This window comes from Bolinopsis microptera, chromosome 13 (assembly GCF_026151205.1).
Source record: "Bolinopsis microptera isolate Bmic1 chromosome 13, MBARI_Bmic_1.0, whole genome shotgun sequence".
Classification (NCBI taxonomy): domain Eukaryota; kingdom Metazoa; phylum Ctenophora; class Tentaculata; order Lobata; family Bolinopsidae; genus Bolinopsis; species Bolinopsis microptera.
The window spans coordinates 4,497,761-4,510,252 of NC_087084.1; the positions used below are offsets into that span (position 1 = coordinate 4,497,761).

Below are 12,492 nucleotides of genomic sequence, written 5' to 3' on the forward strand. Positions count from 1 at the left end.
TTTCGATATGTTAAGTATGGACTGAAATTAAATTATTGCGCTCGAAGAACTACAATAATTTGATTTGTCCACCATATTGCTAATGATTTTGCCAAAATCATCTAGGCTATGATTCCTGCTTTTTTGTCTAATACCAAGAGCAAAGGCTATTCGATGGGAAACTAAAAAAAGATCTTTGAAAAAATCAACAGGTGCAATGAGAAATAATCGAAAAAAACAGGAGACTAACATTCGAAAGTTCTAAAGGCAGTACTTACGAAATCTGGTTTCATAAAAATGGGCCACCTCCAAGGAATCTACTTAAATTAAATCCCTAGAAGGAAATTTAGTAATTACCAAATTATCTCTTTTTTCGGATAATGGTGCCGACAGAACAATGATCACTAGAGGCGTCTTCTATAAAGTAAACACTGCTGGATGATATTAAAAGCTTGATTTATTTTATAGTGTCATCTGGTCCCAGTTCAAAATCGACGATTTAGTTGTTTCTTATTTAAAAGGAGATTAAAACTATCGGATGCTCTTGATCCCAGCGAAAACAATAGTTCCTAGCCGAATTTATCGCTGGTCATAGGTCAGAGCTTGTAAGTAATTGTATTACGATTATGCAAGCAATTTTCAATCGTGTGTACTGAAATCGAGTCTAAAAATGTATCTTCTTCTATAGTTTCTGAGCAATTACCGTGAAACTTTCAGGATATGTTCTAAGGATAATAAGAAGTTGCCCGGGAATGTTTAGATACGTGACTTTAAACACTTTTATTAGATTTAGTAAATTTTATTTATTGAAACCATCTTTGCAGTGTACATGTACAATGAAGATTGACAAGTTGTTACCTTTGATTGCAACGTACTTCGTCATAACTATTCAGGCCGGTAAGCCTTTTATTGTTTATTTCATTTAATTTCTGTAACCTTTTTAAAAACTTTAGCCGTTCTCTCCCGCAGCTAACCAAACTGATATTACTATTTTGGAATAAAGAATTTTATAATATGACTGGAAAGCCCGTGGTCACGTGATCAGAAAGCTAATGGTGTTTTTTATAGTCAGTTTTTACCGTATCAAAAAGTATCCATCACAAGCGAAGATAATCCAAAATCGTTACTATGCAACTTTATATTTCTCAACAAATTTGCAAATTGCACGTAAGCGGTCATACGTAGGTCAAAACTTTCGAATTATATGTAAGAATAGAAAACCCGAGATTACAAGCTGATAGTATTCTTTGAAAGTTAGTTACGATGATGGTCTTATTTTTAGCATCAAAAATATTCATCACAACCGAACATATAGCCGCTTTGAATGTAAAACACACTCCAGACTATGTAATAGTTCTACAAAACCGATCATAATGCCCCTTCAATAATCTTTGCACGTGCACGTTCTCATATTCGTAACTATGAAATTTCCTATTTCTCATCCACTTTGCACGTGGGCGGTCGTACGTACGTGCAGAAAGAAACTGTCGAATATCAAATATGAATATCACAAACACTTATAGACTTATATTCATTCCTTTTTGCACTTTTGCAGGAGCCGAACTAGAGAAAATATTGATAGTAAGATCTGAAGCAAAAAGCTGGTTTAATGACGATCAAGATGACCAGTATGGACTTGACCATTGTTAATGATCTGGCCCGGCGCGCGCTACTTCGTAGCACTTGCCGTCGGGCCATTTCGAGAAGAAAGCGGCGCGCGCTACTTCGAAGAAATTTAGACGAGTAACATCCGTCAAGTATGGACCGAACAAAGCTCACGATGGAGATTACAGCACGTTCTACGCTGCTAAAAGCAGTGATCTGCAAGGAAACTTTCTAAAACTTTACCTATCAGGAAGTTATGAGATAGCTGTCGTTAAGATCACCAACAGGCTAGATTGCTGTCAAGATAGGATAGGTAGTTAACACTGCCGTCAAGGTCTACAGTGGCGGGAAAGAAACGGGCGACTGCGGCACTATCTCAGGTAGTTAAGTCTTCTCATAATTTATTATATTATAAACATATTCATAATCAATACAAGCCCGTAATGCTGAGGGAAAACAAAAACACATACAATGACATTTGTCCTGTATCTGCAGTATTCGGAAACCACACGATTGGCCACAGTTACTTGACCACACTCTACAGTTACCAAGTAAAACATTATATCCCGTCTAATGACACGTACTTTAGCTTCAGATATCGACTCTGATCACTCAACGGATCCAGAAGCTCGAACATACACCCTGAATTGCAACAATGCTGAAGGAGATATGATCTTATAATATCAGGTCGAACCTCGGAGTTGGGCCATGGTATCTCTGAAGTGGTGGTATATAATTATAAAGCTAAAAGTGAGTCTCCTTTTGTCAAAACCAGATGTGAGGTAAACAGTAAACACTTAAACAGTTAACAGTTAACAGTTAACAGTTAACAGTTAACAGTAAACGACGATTTCCGGAACGGCTGCAGAGCAAGCAATCATAATCCGCGCGCTTTAAAAATAACAGAATCCCTGCGCTCAAGATACAGATGTTTGTAATTTGCTATCAGGTAGCAGTATTCAAGACTCAATAACTAAGATATCGAATGGTACGGTAGTAGTTCTGAACATGCTACTGTTAGTGTTACCTTTGTTAGATTAAGATCTACATAATCCAACGAAACTAACTTAAAACACACTTTCAATCACGTTACAATGTGTCTAAATGTGATAAACAATCAGGGACAATACATACCCGTGCTTCGTCGCCCCTCACAGCTCGACTACGAGAGTATTTATTTTGTTGCTGTGAGATAGATTTCTACGTGAGTCACGTTTTCTTCTTACAGGTAACAAGCCTCTACTCAGTCTGCTCTCATCATAGTCTAGTTTTACTTATAATTCAGAGAATTCTTTATGCTGTTTGTTTGTACGACCGCCCACGTGCAAATTAGTAAAAAAGCAAAAGGTTGCATAGTAACCATGGTAACGAAGGTTGTTACGTGCACGTGCACGTGCAAAGATTGTTAAAACGGCATTTTGTTCGGCTTTGTTGATATTACGTTCGCGTTAAGTGTTTAGTGCGAGCTACATTTTAATCGGCTGTATCTTCGGTTGTGACGGATATTTTTTGATGCGATTGAAACTTATTAACAAAATATAGCTTCCTCCCTGTGACCACGGGCTTTCTAGTATTACATAAAATGGTGATGTCCACACGTTTTAAATTCTGTCCAATTGCATACTATTTAACGAACATGAGGGTCGTGTTAATCAAGTTTGTCTCTGAATATGTTTGAAAAGAAATCCCTATACTAAACTTCTCGCATTCTTCCTTATTATTGATAAGCTGGGTTTAAATGAATTAATATAGTACGCTTCAGTCACTTTTCGTTTTATGGTGCTAAATAAGTTAATTTTTAAAATATCGAAAGAAATGTCTGGGTCTAAGTTTTTGTGAAATTCTAAATAATGAACAGCCAACGCATTATCAGGATATTTTAAAGGACTGTTAATAATAATAATAATAATAGGATTATGGCCACATAGCCATCTCGACAAAACTTGAAACCCAACTGCACTCTACGCTATTGCAGTTCGCACAATATTTTCAAAAAGAAAAATGTTCCTATCCGGAACATGTAATGATTAATTATTTTAAGGACGTTAACATGTAGTTCTGAATTTAACAATCAAGATACATTGATTCCTCGGTATTTAGCAATCAATGGGTTATTAGACATGAAATATGCATATGAATCATGCTCACATGTATTTATTTTTGACATCAAGGTTTCGCTGAGATCCCAGAAGTGACCCTTTGACGATGCTCCACTCGCTATCAGTTCATTTTTATAACATTGAAGTCGAGCTTTGAATGCGTCTACTGAACTGGCTTCTTTAACCGAACTTGGTACTTTGTTCCAGTAATTGGCAACCCGGTTACTGAGGACCTGATTCTCTGATTTCCTCTTTTATCTTTTAGGATCTTGGTACCACTACGTGATATCTTGAAAAGATCTTGTCCATAGTCCACTTTACCCTTCGTTATTTTAAAGGTTTCAATAAGATCACCCCTCATACGGCGCTCCAGTAGTGTTGTTAACTGGAGGATTCTCAGTCTCTCGTCGTATGGTAGGATACCAATCCCGTCGATTATTCGTGTAAATTCTCTCTGAACATCTTCTATCTTTTTAATAGTCCTCCAGTTTCCGTGCTCTGCTGGTAGATTCCACACTTGCACAGCGTATTCGATGTGAGGTCGAACTAGAGTTCGGTAGACATTTAGCATAACAAATTTGTTACGGCAGATCAAGCTTCGTTTGATCCAGCCTATAACAGACTTTGCTTTTTTCACGGACTTATCTATATGGTCACTCCAGTCCAGGTTTCTGGTAGTTAGAACTCCAAGATCCTTTTCTGACTTCACTTGGGGGAGGCATTCCCCATTCATGAAGTACTCATGCATTGGATTGTTACGCCCAATATGTAGAACCTTACACTTGCCATCCTTCACATTGAATCTTAGGAGCCATTCCTTCTCCCACGCATTGAGTTTCAGTATATCATCTTGTGCAACACTGTGCCTAGCTGTGCTCGTTACTAGCTTAAGATCGTCAGCAAAGAGTGATACGAAGCTCTCAATTCCATCAGTGAGATCATTTATGAAGAGCAGGAAGAGCAGGGGGCCCAGCACGGTTCCTTGATCGAGGGACCCCGGATGTTACAGCAAAGACTCTAGAAAATGATGATCCAACCCTGACGCGAAATGTTCTTCCTGTTAGAAAGTCTTCCACGACTGCAAGGGTGTTGCCAGATATTCCAAAGGATTGCAATTTTCTCAGCAATCGTTTGTGTGGTACAGAATCAAAAGCCTTCTGAAAATCGAGATACAGTATATCAGCTGACCCGTCCTTCTCTAGTATCTCACTGATAATGTCCATACATTCCAGGAGGTTCGAGACGCAGGATCTTTTTGGTAGGAAACCGTGTTGTTCATTCACAATCATGGGGGATACGTGAGCTAGAATATGGTTTCTTAAAAACCTCTCAAAGATTTTGGAAAGAACACACGTTAGGCTAATAGGGCGATAGTTGCTGGCTTGGGATTTATCCCCCTTTTTATGTAATGCAGTGACATTTGCTTGCTTCCAGATTTCGGGAATCTTTCCGTCGTTGTAGCATTTTTGGAACAGTGCTGTGACTGAATCAGCAAACTGTTTGTTTTCGGCTAGTGTTTTCAAAAGCTTGGGGTGCATATCATCAGGTCCAACGGATTTCCAGATGTTAACTTTACGAAGTTGATCTTGAACTTCACTTGTATTGAATTTCAGGTCAGGAATCGTCTCCTTTGCGCTGTCTCCGGGTAGTGGGTCAGGTATTGAGGCCTGATCCTCCTTTACAAACGTGCTCTCAAAGAAAATCCCAAGTTGGTTAGCCATATCATGTGCTGAGTGGAGTTCATCCCCACTAGCATCTCTGATTCCAGATATTGCAGCCTTAATCTTGCGCTTGGAGTTCATATAGCTGTAGAAAGCTTTTGGATTTATTTTTAGCTGTTGTTGATTGCTCTTCGATGCAGATGTTTTGAAAATTTATCGTGTGTTGTTCTACTTGTTTCCCCTATAATATATAGCTCTTGACATAATTTACACGTGACTTTGTATATTACACATTTCACATTTAGGGTTTGCAGTCGTGATTTGTTGTGATGAGTGGACATATGGCACAGTTTGCATGGCACCAGTTTGCACCATTTGCACCATACCAAATACGATATGCTAATGCCAGGCTGTTGCTACAGCTATACTATTATCTTGGTATACGTTGCATGCCACTTTTCGCGCGCGAAGCGCGCGCCGCCGAATATATATATATATATTATCATAGTAACACTAACTGTCGCTTGTCATTTTTGTACTTGATTTTTTGCTACAGTAATGCTCAATACTTATGGCACAATTTGGCTTCTCTTCGCAAATAAAGTTCGACCTTGGCTTACTGGGCCGCGCTCAGCCTGTCTGTGTCATTCCGCCTAATCTCTATTCTATGTTAATGAACATAATAGCCTGGGGTCCCCAGGTAAACCTTGGCTAGATGTCAAGAAGATAGATTTATTCATATTTTCATTGAAAGATGTATGAACTATGATGGTTTTGGTCAGCGAAATTAGTTGCTAGAACTTTCCAAACTAAGTGAGAGTGAATGTATATTAAATATTTCATTGGAAAAAAAAGAATTACGTTATTCATGGGTTACTTGTTGGCAGTGAATGTACTGTGCCGTATTGTTCTGTGCATTGTTCTGTGTATTGTTCTGTGTATTGTTCTGTGTATTGTTCTGTGTATTGTTCTGTGTATTGTTCTGTGTATTGTTCTGTGTATTGTTCTGAGTATTGTTCTGAGTATTGTTCTGTGTATTGTTCTGTGTATTATTCTGGGTATTGTTCTGTGTATTGTTCTGTGTATTGTTCTGTGTATTGTTCTGTGCCGTATTATTACAACATCAATTATACTTTACTTCATTAGATACCACTAAATTGCGGAGGAAACTTAGTCAGTAACTGAAACTTAGGTGAATAAGTGTACAACGTGCTAAACCGAAGTTCAGACTGACCAGTGAAATTGGGCGAGCGTACCAAGTGTCATTTTAATTAGATGTTTTAGTCAGTGATTTATTATTGAAGCTTGTAATTACAATAACTAATGCTCCTGTAAATACTTTAATTAATTGTTTGTTCCGTTATTCTTTTTCCTTCCTCTTTTCCTTGTCATCCCCTTTAGTTTTAAGATTCTTGCTATAAAATGGCTACAGCTAACACTATTAATGCTAAGTAGCAAACAACAAGTGGGAGGTGGATCGTTGGTATACCGTTAAATCGATTTTACACCGCAATTCCAGTCGCAAGCCTGGGACCACTACTAGCATTGTCACAACATCTACAAAGCTGCCATATAGCCTGACTGACAATTTTCTCGACTGACTGACAATGTTTCTTCTTTTCCCCATTTAGAATACAAAGATTAGTACATTTTAGCTTATGATTAATATTATATTTTTACCTATAGTTTACCTAGATTACAAACCCTGGAATCCTATATATAAGCCTATAAGTGGACGTCCATTCCATCGTTATGGATCCAACTACATCAAATTATTCAGTGATCTGCAGCTGTAGTCAGGACTAATTGCTAATGTAACTTAAAAACGTACTAATGTAACTTAAAAAGTGTTAGAAGAATCCAGAGGGAAGCTTCAGAGGGAACTTCGTTCAAAATTATTTTGTTATTTATTTTACCTTAGGAACAACAGATTAGCCTACGCCACCTTTAATTTGACAATATTTTGTTTTTATGAACCAGACTAATATAATTATAATACATAAATGGTAAAGCCACTAAAGCAGTAATATTACACATTAATTTCCAACAACATCTCCAAGATGCCCCCAGCCAGTCTCGGTCATTAGTATTCAGGTAGAAACTAAGCATCTTCCACCCATTATCTACGGTTTACCAGATATTGAACTACAAGAGTTGATTGACATTACTTATAATTATTGTCGACTGGGTATCATGAAACAACGTGCAGTGCTTCCATCAGATAATTTATAATTGACTGCATCTACAACTGAGGGAATTGCACGTTCTTTGATGATAATTCATGAAGTTTATTGAGTCAATATTAATATTAGAATATTATACGCTTATAATTTAATTCCTGTGTTTTTATGGGGCACACGCGTACCCTAGTTCGACACGTATTGTAGACTGTAGTTCCACAATTCTTTATCTCCTTATGTTCGACTCTGTCCTACCTGGACTCCAGTTTGCCAGGTACTAAAGTTCGACAATAAAACTGAAACTGGGTGAAAGGTATATCCATGAAAATACATATTATAATTTAGAAGCTTTAATTGCATTTTTTTCACAATTTTGAATCACAAATGAAATTCGATAACGTTCCTTGAGCCAGAAGGTCGACCAGCAATAAATGTGAGCTTTTTATCCCAATTAAATGCCTATGTGATCCGATAGCGTGCAGCAACAGTTATATGAGTAGCACCAGTACTTGTCAAGGGATCACAAAATAACACGGGAATTGATACAACATGATATTATTAGTCTAATTTACTCGGTTATATCATCCTTCCCATATAGGGTTATCTCATTCATCATTACTGTTATACGTCAAGATTTAGTGGTACCTGTCTTTTCCTTTTTACCTTTGAGCCATCAACAGCTTTAATTAGGCCATAGGGGGTGCACGATAAAAATAAACTTGCTCGGATTTTGAAAAATTTTGTACCATCCCAGCAAACCCTACCATCTGGGGTATATCTCCAAAAGTAAAATAGATAGAACCTTCCGGTTTTCAACAAAATTTCCGTCTCGTGAATTTACAGTTGGCTCCCCAGGAGCCAAATTGGGGACAACGTAGATTCTGAATTAAACCGAAAAGTTTGATTTTGGGCTAAATAAATGATAACAGCTTTTAAACTTTGCAAAGAAATGTCGTTGTCATGACTATTAGGCTCAATGCAGCGTGCGAAAGGTAAACTTGACGTGACGCGCGACGCCATACGTGCTGTTGAAAATCTATCACCTCTAGCAAGCCCAGCAGGCGGTAAGGTTTTCTGGGATTGTTTTTTAGAGACTGTGAGAATTTTTACAGTACCAAATTTGTTATACCTTTTTGTGAAGATCGCAGTAAGCTTTTCGCGCCTAGGTGCCATATTTGATGGTGCGCGGCTTTTGGAGCAAAAGTTTAAGTAGCTGTAAAAGTCGCGTAATTTGACCAAATTCGTTGATTTTTGTCGTATTATTCTAATATATTTTCGGTTCCTTGAATGAGATCATTCTGAAAATTGGTGACGACCTTCCAATAGGGCTTTCACAACTGTCCGAAAAATTTGGTGGATATCGGAGTTGATGTAGTGATAAAAAGGGGCAAAATACGCTGCTTTTAGCTGTAACACTAACATAATGTCTGATGGTTGGAATTGGATATCAATATGCTTTACATTTTTTGGACATTTTCCTTAGTAAGTCTATGAGTAAGCTTACCAATTTTTGTTAAAATTGAATCAAGGGAAGGTTACTCAATACGCATTTGTTTCAAGAATTTTGTGCTGGCCGAAATTAGCGCTGAATGAAAAACCATCCTACAGTCGGCACGCGCGGCTTACTGTCGATGGCGCACTACCTACCAATAAATTTCGTGAATTATCATCAAATAACGTGCAATTCCTCCTAGTTGTAGCACTGCACACTGTCTCATGATAACAACATTAGCAAGGTTGCAGGTGTTGAGTCGGTAACTGTGTTGAGTCGCTCACTGTCATGTCAGTCATGTCGATGGCGCACTACCTACTTTAATCAGTTTTAGAGAGTTTTTAGTAAAAGCGATCGATCAACCTTGCGGTCATCGTGTTAAATGTAGGGTAACCCTGGTTAAACCTAAGTTAAACCTAAGTTTTAGAGAGTTTTAAAGAGTTTATACTTATAGTAAAAGCGATCGATCAACCTGAGGTCCTCGTGTTACAGTTAAATGGTTGTTACCAAAGCTTCATGATGGGATCATGGTAAGATCACTAAACGGCCATGTTTGGGTGGTCCTAATTCCAAAAGTGGACGGCCCGGTGGACCTGACTGACAAGTTTAGTCGTGGTTCCATGAGCAGATACAGATCATGGTTTTGCATAATTTGTAATTTTATCAGAATGTGAGTTGAAATACAAATGGACCTTTAAATTGTTGTATTGCAATGTGAACTTGAGATAAATAGTAATACCGTGCTGCCTCATAATCATTTAATTTTTCGACTTATCTATTTGAGCTTAAAAAAATTCCATCTTTTTTTCAGAAACGAAGTGCTAAACCTACATCACCTGTACTTCAAACCACGTGACTCCACCACATGCGCGCGCGCGACCACGTTACCCCACTAAGTGTAGCACGTGACCTCACACCACTCCCCTTGCCGCACAGGTGACAGGATACACCACATCACCTGAGCACCCCCACTACTAACTCAGTAACTTTCAACTGTGGCGACCTAACTTTTCAAGGTCTGCTCAACAGCCTAGGGAAACTGTAAAGTTTCTTCCATGAGGTCCAGGTTGATTATTATTAAATTATTAAATTGCAGATCATGTTATTATCATAGCTTTACTAGCTATCCAGGTAGCACGTGACCATGCACTGCCCCCCTAAGCTCACCCCTCATGGGGTGATGTCTCGTTAGATCCAAGACCGGGGGCAAGGACTACTTTCTTACTTTGAAAACTGTCGAATATAGGGGTTCTTGTTTAATTTAAACGGAAGTGTTAAACAAGGAACTGAAATTAAGGGTTCCGTTCATATCAGGCCCTTCACACTTTGTTTCTGTCTAGTTCTAATGTACCGTCACAACGGTGACTTTAGTATACAGAAATGACATAATAGCCACTAATTATAGAGCAGTGATAACATTTCAAATTAATGTCGAACTCAATATGTAGGATCCAGTCAACATCTCCAAGAGAGCAGTCTCGCTCATTACCTCATTACCTCGTTACCTCATCGGTATCCAGGTATAAACCGTGTCCTCCATCCCATCATCTACCAGACATTTAACTACAAGAGATAGACATCACTTATAATTGTCGACTGGCTCAGGGCAATGGGAGTTCCAAAAGGTAGTTATTACTTACTTACTTAAGTTTGACGTAATTTAATCTCCGATATTTGGGGCGTGCAGTGGAGTTATAATTAAAGCTTTAAAGGGTACTATTGGATTGTTACCGACTCAACACCTGCAACCTTGCTAATGTTGTTATCATGAGACAATGTGCAGTGCTAAAACTAGGAGGAATTGCACGTTATTTGATGATAATTTACGAAATTTATTTTCCGTGTTTTTACGGACGGACTGATAATTAGTCTAATTTACTCGGTTATATCCTCCTTCCCATAGGGTTATCTCATTTATCATTAAATATTACAATTTAAAGCGCTGATTGTAACAACGCAGAACGTCATTGTTTGTGGTATACTGGTAGCTAACCTACATTTTGAAGAATTGACCTGCGGATGATAAATCATTCAACACTACACTATCAGTATCATGTGGCTAAGTTTTATACGTTCTCTTAGCTTCTAAGTAGCTTAATGACTCAGGCTGAAAATTCAAAATCATAACCCTATACTCTGACCCCCAGAAATGTGCACCGTGTTACTTTTAACTTTTTAAGCGGCGGCGGTCTGGACGCCAAAATTGGTTGGCGGCGGCGGTCTGACCGCCAAAATTGGTTGGCGGCGGCGGTCTGACCGCGGTCTGACTACTAGATATCCAACCCGGATACTGTGTACATGATGGTAATTTTGTTGTGTAATTGATATATTAGGTATATGAATTGGTTTTTTAACATCACTCGACATTGAAGAACCAATTTATCGTTGACAGATGTATTTGTTGATCTGACGGCCAATACCTCAAATACTGCGGTCTTGATCAAAATTTCGCGGCAGCGGCGGCGAATCCCGGTGGTGCACGTCTCTGTGACCACAACTTAACACTGAACCAATCTCTAACTCAAGCAACTGCTAAAACTTTAATGTTGACCTTGATCTTCTTTCTTATATGTACATGTCACGTGATCGTATTCTTTTGCCGATAACTCGTCAGGGAGGCATTTAAATTTTTAATCATATTTTAATTGGAGTGATTCGGAGTTAGCATTAAAAACTACATCAATTCAAGATGGTTTCAACTGCCGGGGGCACTTTTAGACAAATTTCGAAGTCTGTGTAAAGTGATTTAGCACGCTCTCATCTCTTTTCAGCTATATTATCTACCTTATCGGACCTTATTTGGACGGACATTACATGAACGGACATAATTATGAACGGACATTAATATGAACGCTCGAAGGCATTCAAAACCATCAAAAATCCGAATTTTTTCAATTTTTTTGACGTTTTTTAAATTTCAGCAAATGATTTTTAAATCCATTTTTATACAGTAAGTAAGAAAAGCAGTCATTGAGCAGTAAAAATGTTAAAATATGTGTACATGATCAGTGTCTAATATCACATATCATCTTCATCAAATGGGTTTTCGTGCATGAAATAGTCCATGCTTAAAGCATCAGTGATTTCTAGCTTTATGGAAACCTTTTTTTATCAAACTACCCCGGTCCTGCATTTCAGTGTTAACTTTTACAAGCCATTCGGCGTGAAGTGGTTTTATCTTAGACAACTTAGGTTAACCTTAACATCACGTGGAGCTTTCCTAGCACTGTTTCATGACCGCCCCCGAGTAATATGAACTATAACAACGTCGGACAATGTCCTTGGAAACACGATTTACCGTAATATCTAGAGGCTGGAACAAGTTTGTCATGTTGGCGGGGACTAGTTCATGAACTATGTTGTTGAGTGCCATAATTTCGTTGACTTTTTTCCGCCAAGTGACCCTTGAAAATATCATATACTAGTAGAGTTTTCTGTGCCTCCGGCAGACCAAGGAGAACCTTTCCATCGTTAAC

General features: G+C 38.3%; 2 protein-coding genes across 2 annotated transcripts in view; both read right to left on the reverse strand.

Moving 5' to 3' along the window:
- The window catches only part of LOC134825063 (LIM/homeobox protein Lhx3-like), a 667,636-nt gene that overhangs the window by 243,257 nt on the left and 411,887 nt on the right, over window positions 1-12,492 (reverse strand). The gene's annotated exons all lie outside the window — the stretch shown is intronic.
- Window positions 3,847-5,485, reverse strand: LOC134825470 (uncharacterized). The gene is made up of 2 exons (XM_063837684.1): window positions 4,894-5,485; window positions 3,847-4,664 (listed from the first exon to the last, which is right to left on the reverse strand). The coding sequence occupies exons 1-2, from the start codon at window positions 5,483-5,485 to the stop codon at window positions 3,847-3,849; spliced, it is 1,410 nt and encodes a 469-aa protein (XP_063693754.1).

What these genes read in the sequence shown, in the direction of transcription:
- LOC134825470 (XM_063837684.1), bottom strand. Translation starts at nt 5,485, where the DNA reads ATGAACTCCAAGCGCAAGATTAAGGCTGCAATATCTGGAATCAGAGAT. An exon ending in GGAATGTATGGACATTATCA is followed by an intron (nt 4,665 to 4,893) that starts GTGAGATACTAG and finishes CCCTCGATCAAG; the next exon opens with GAACCGTGCTGGGCCCCCTG.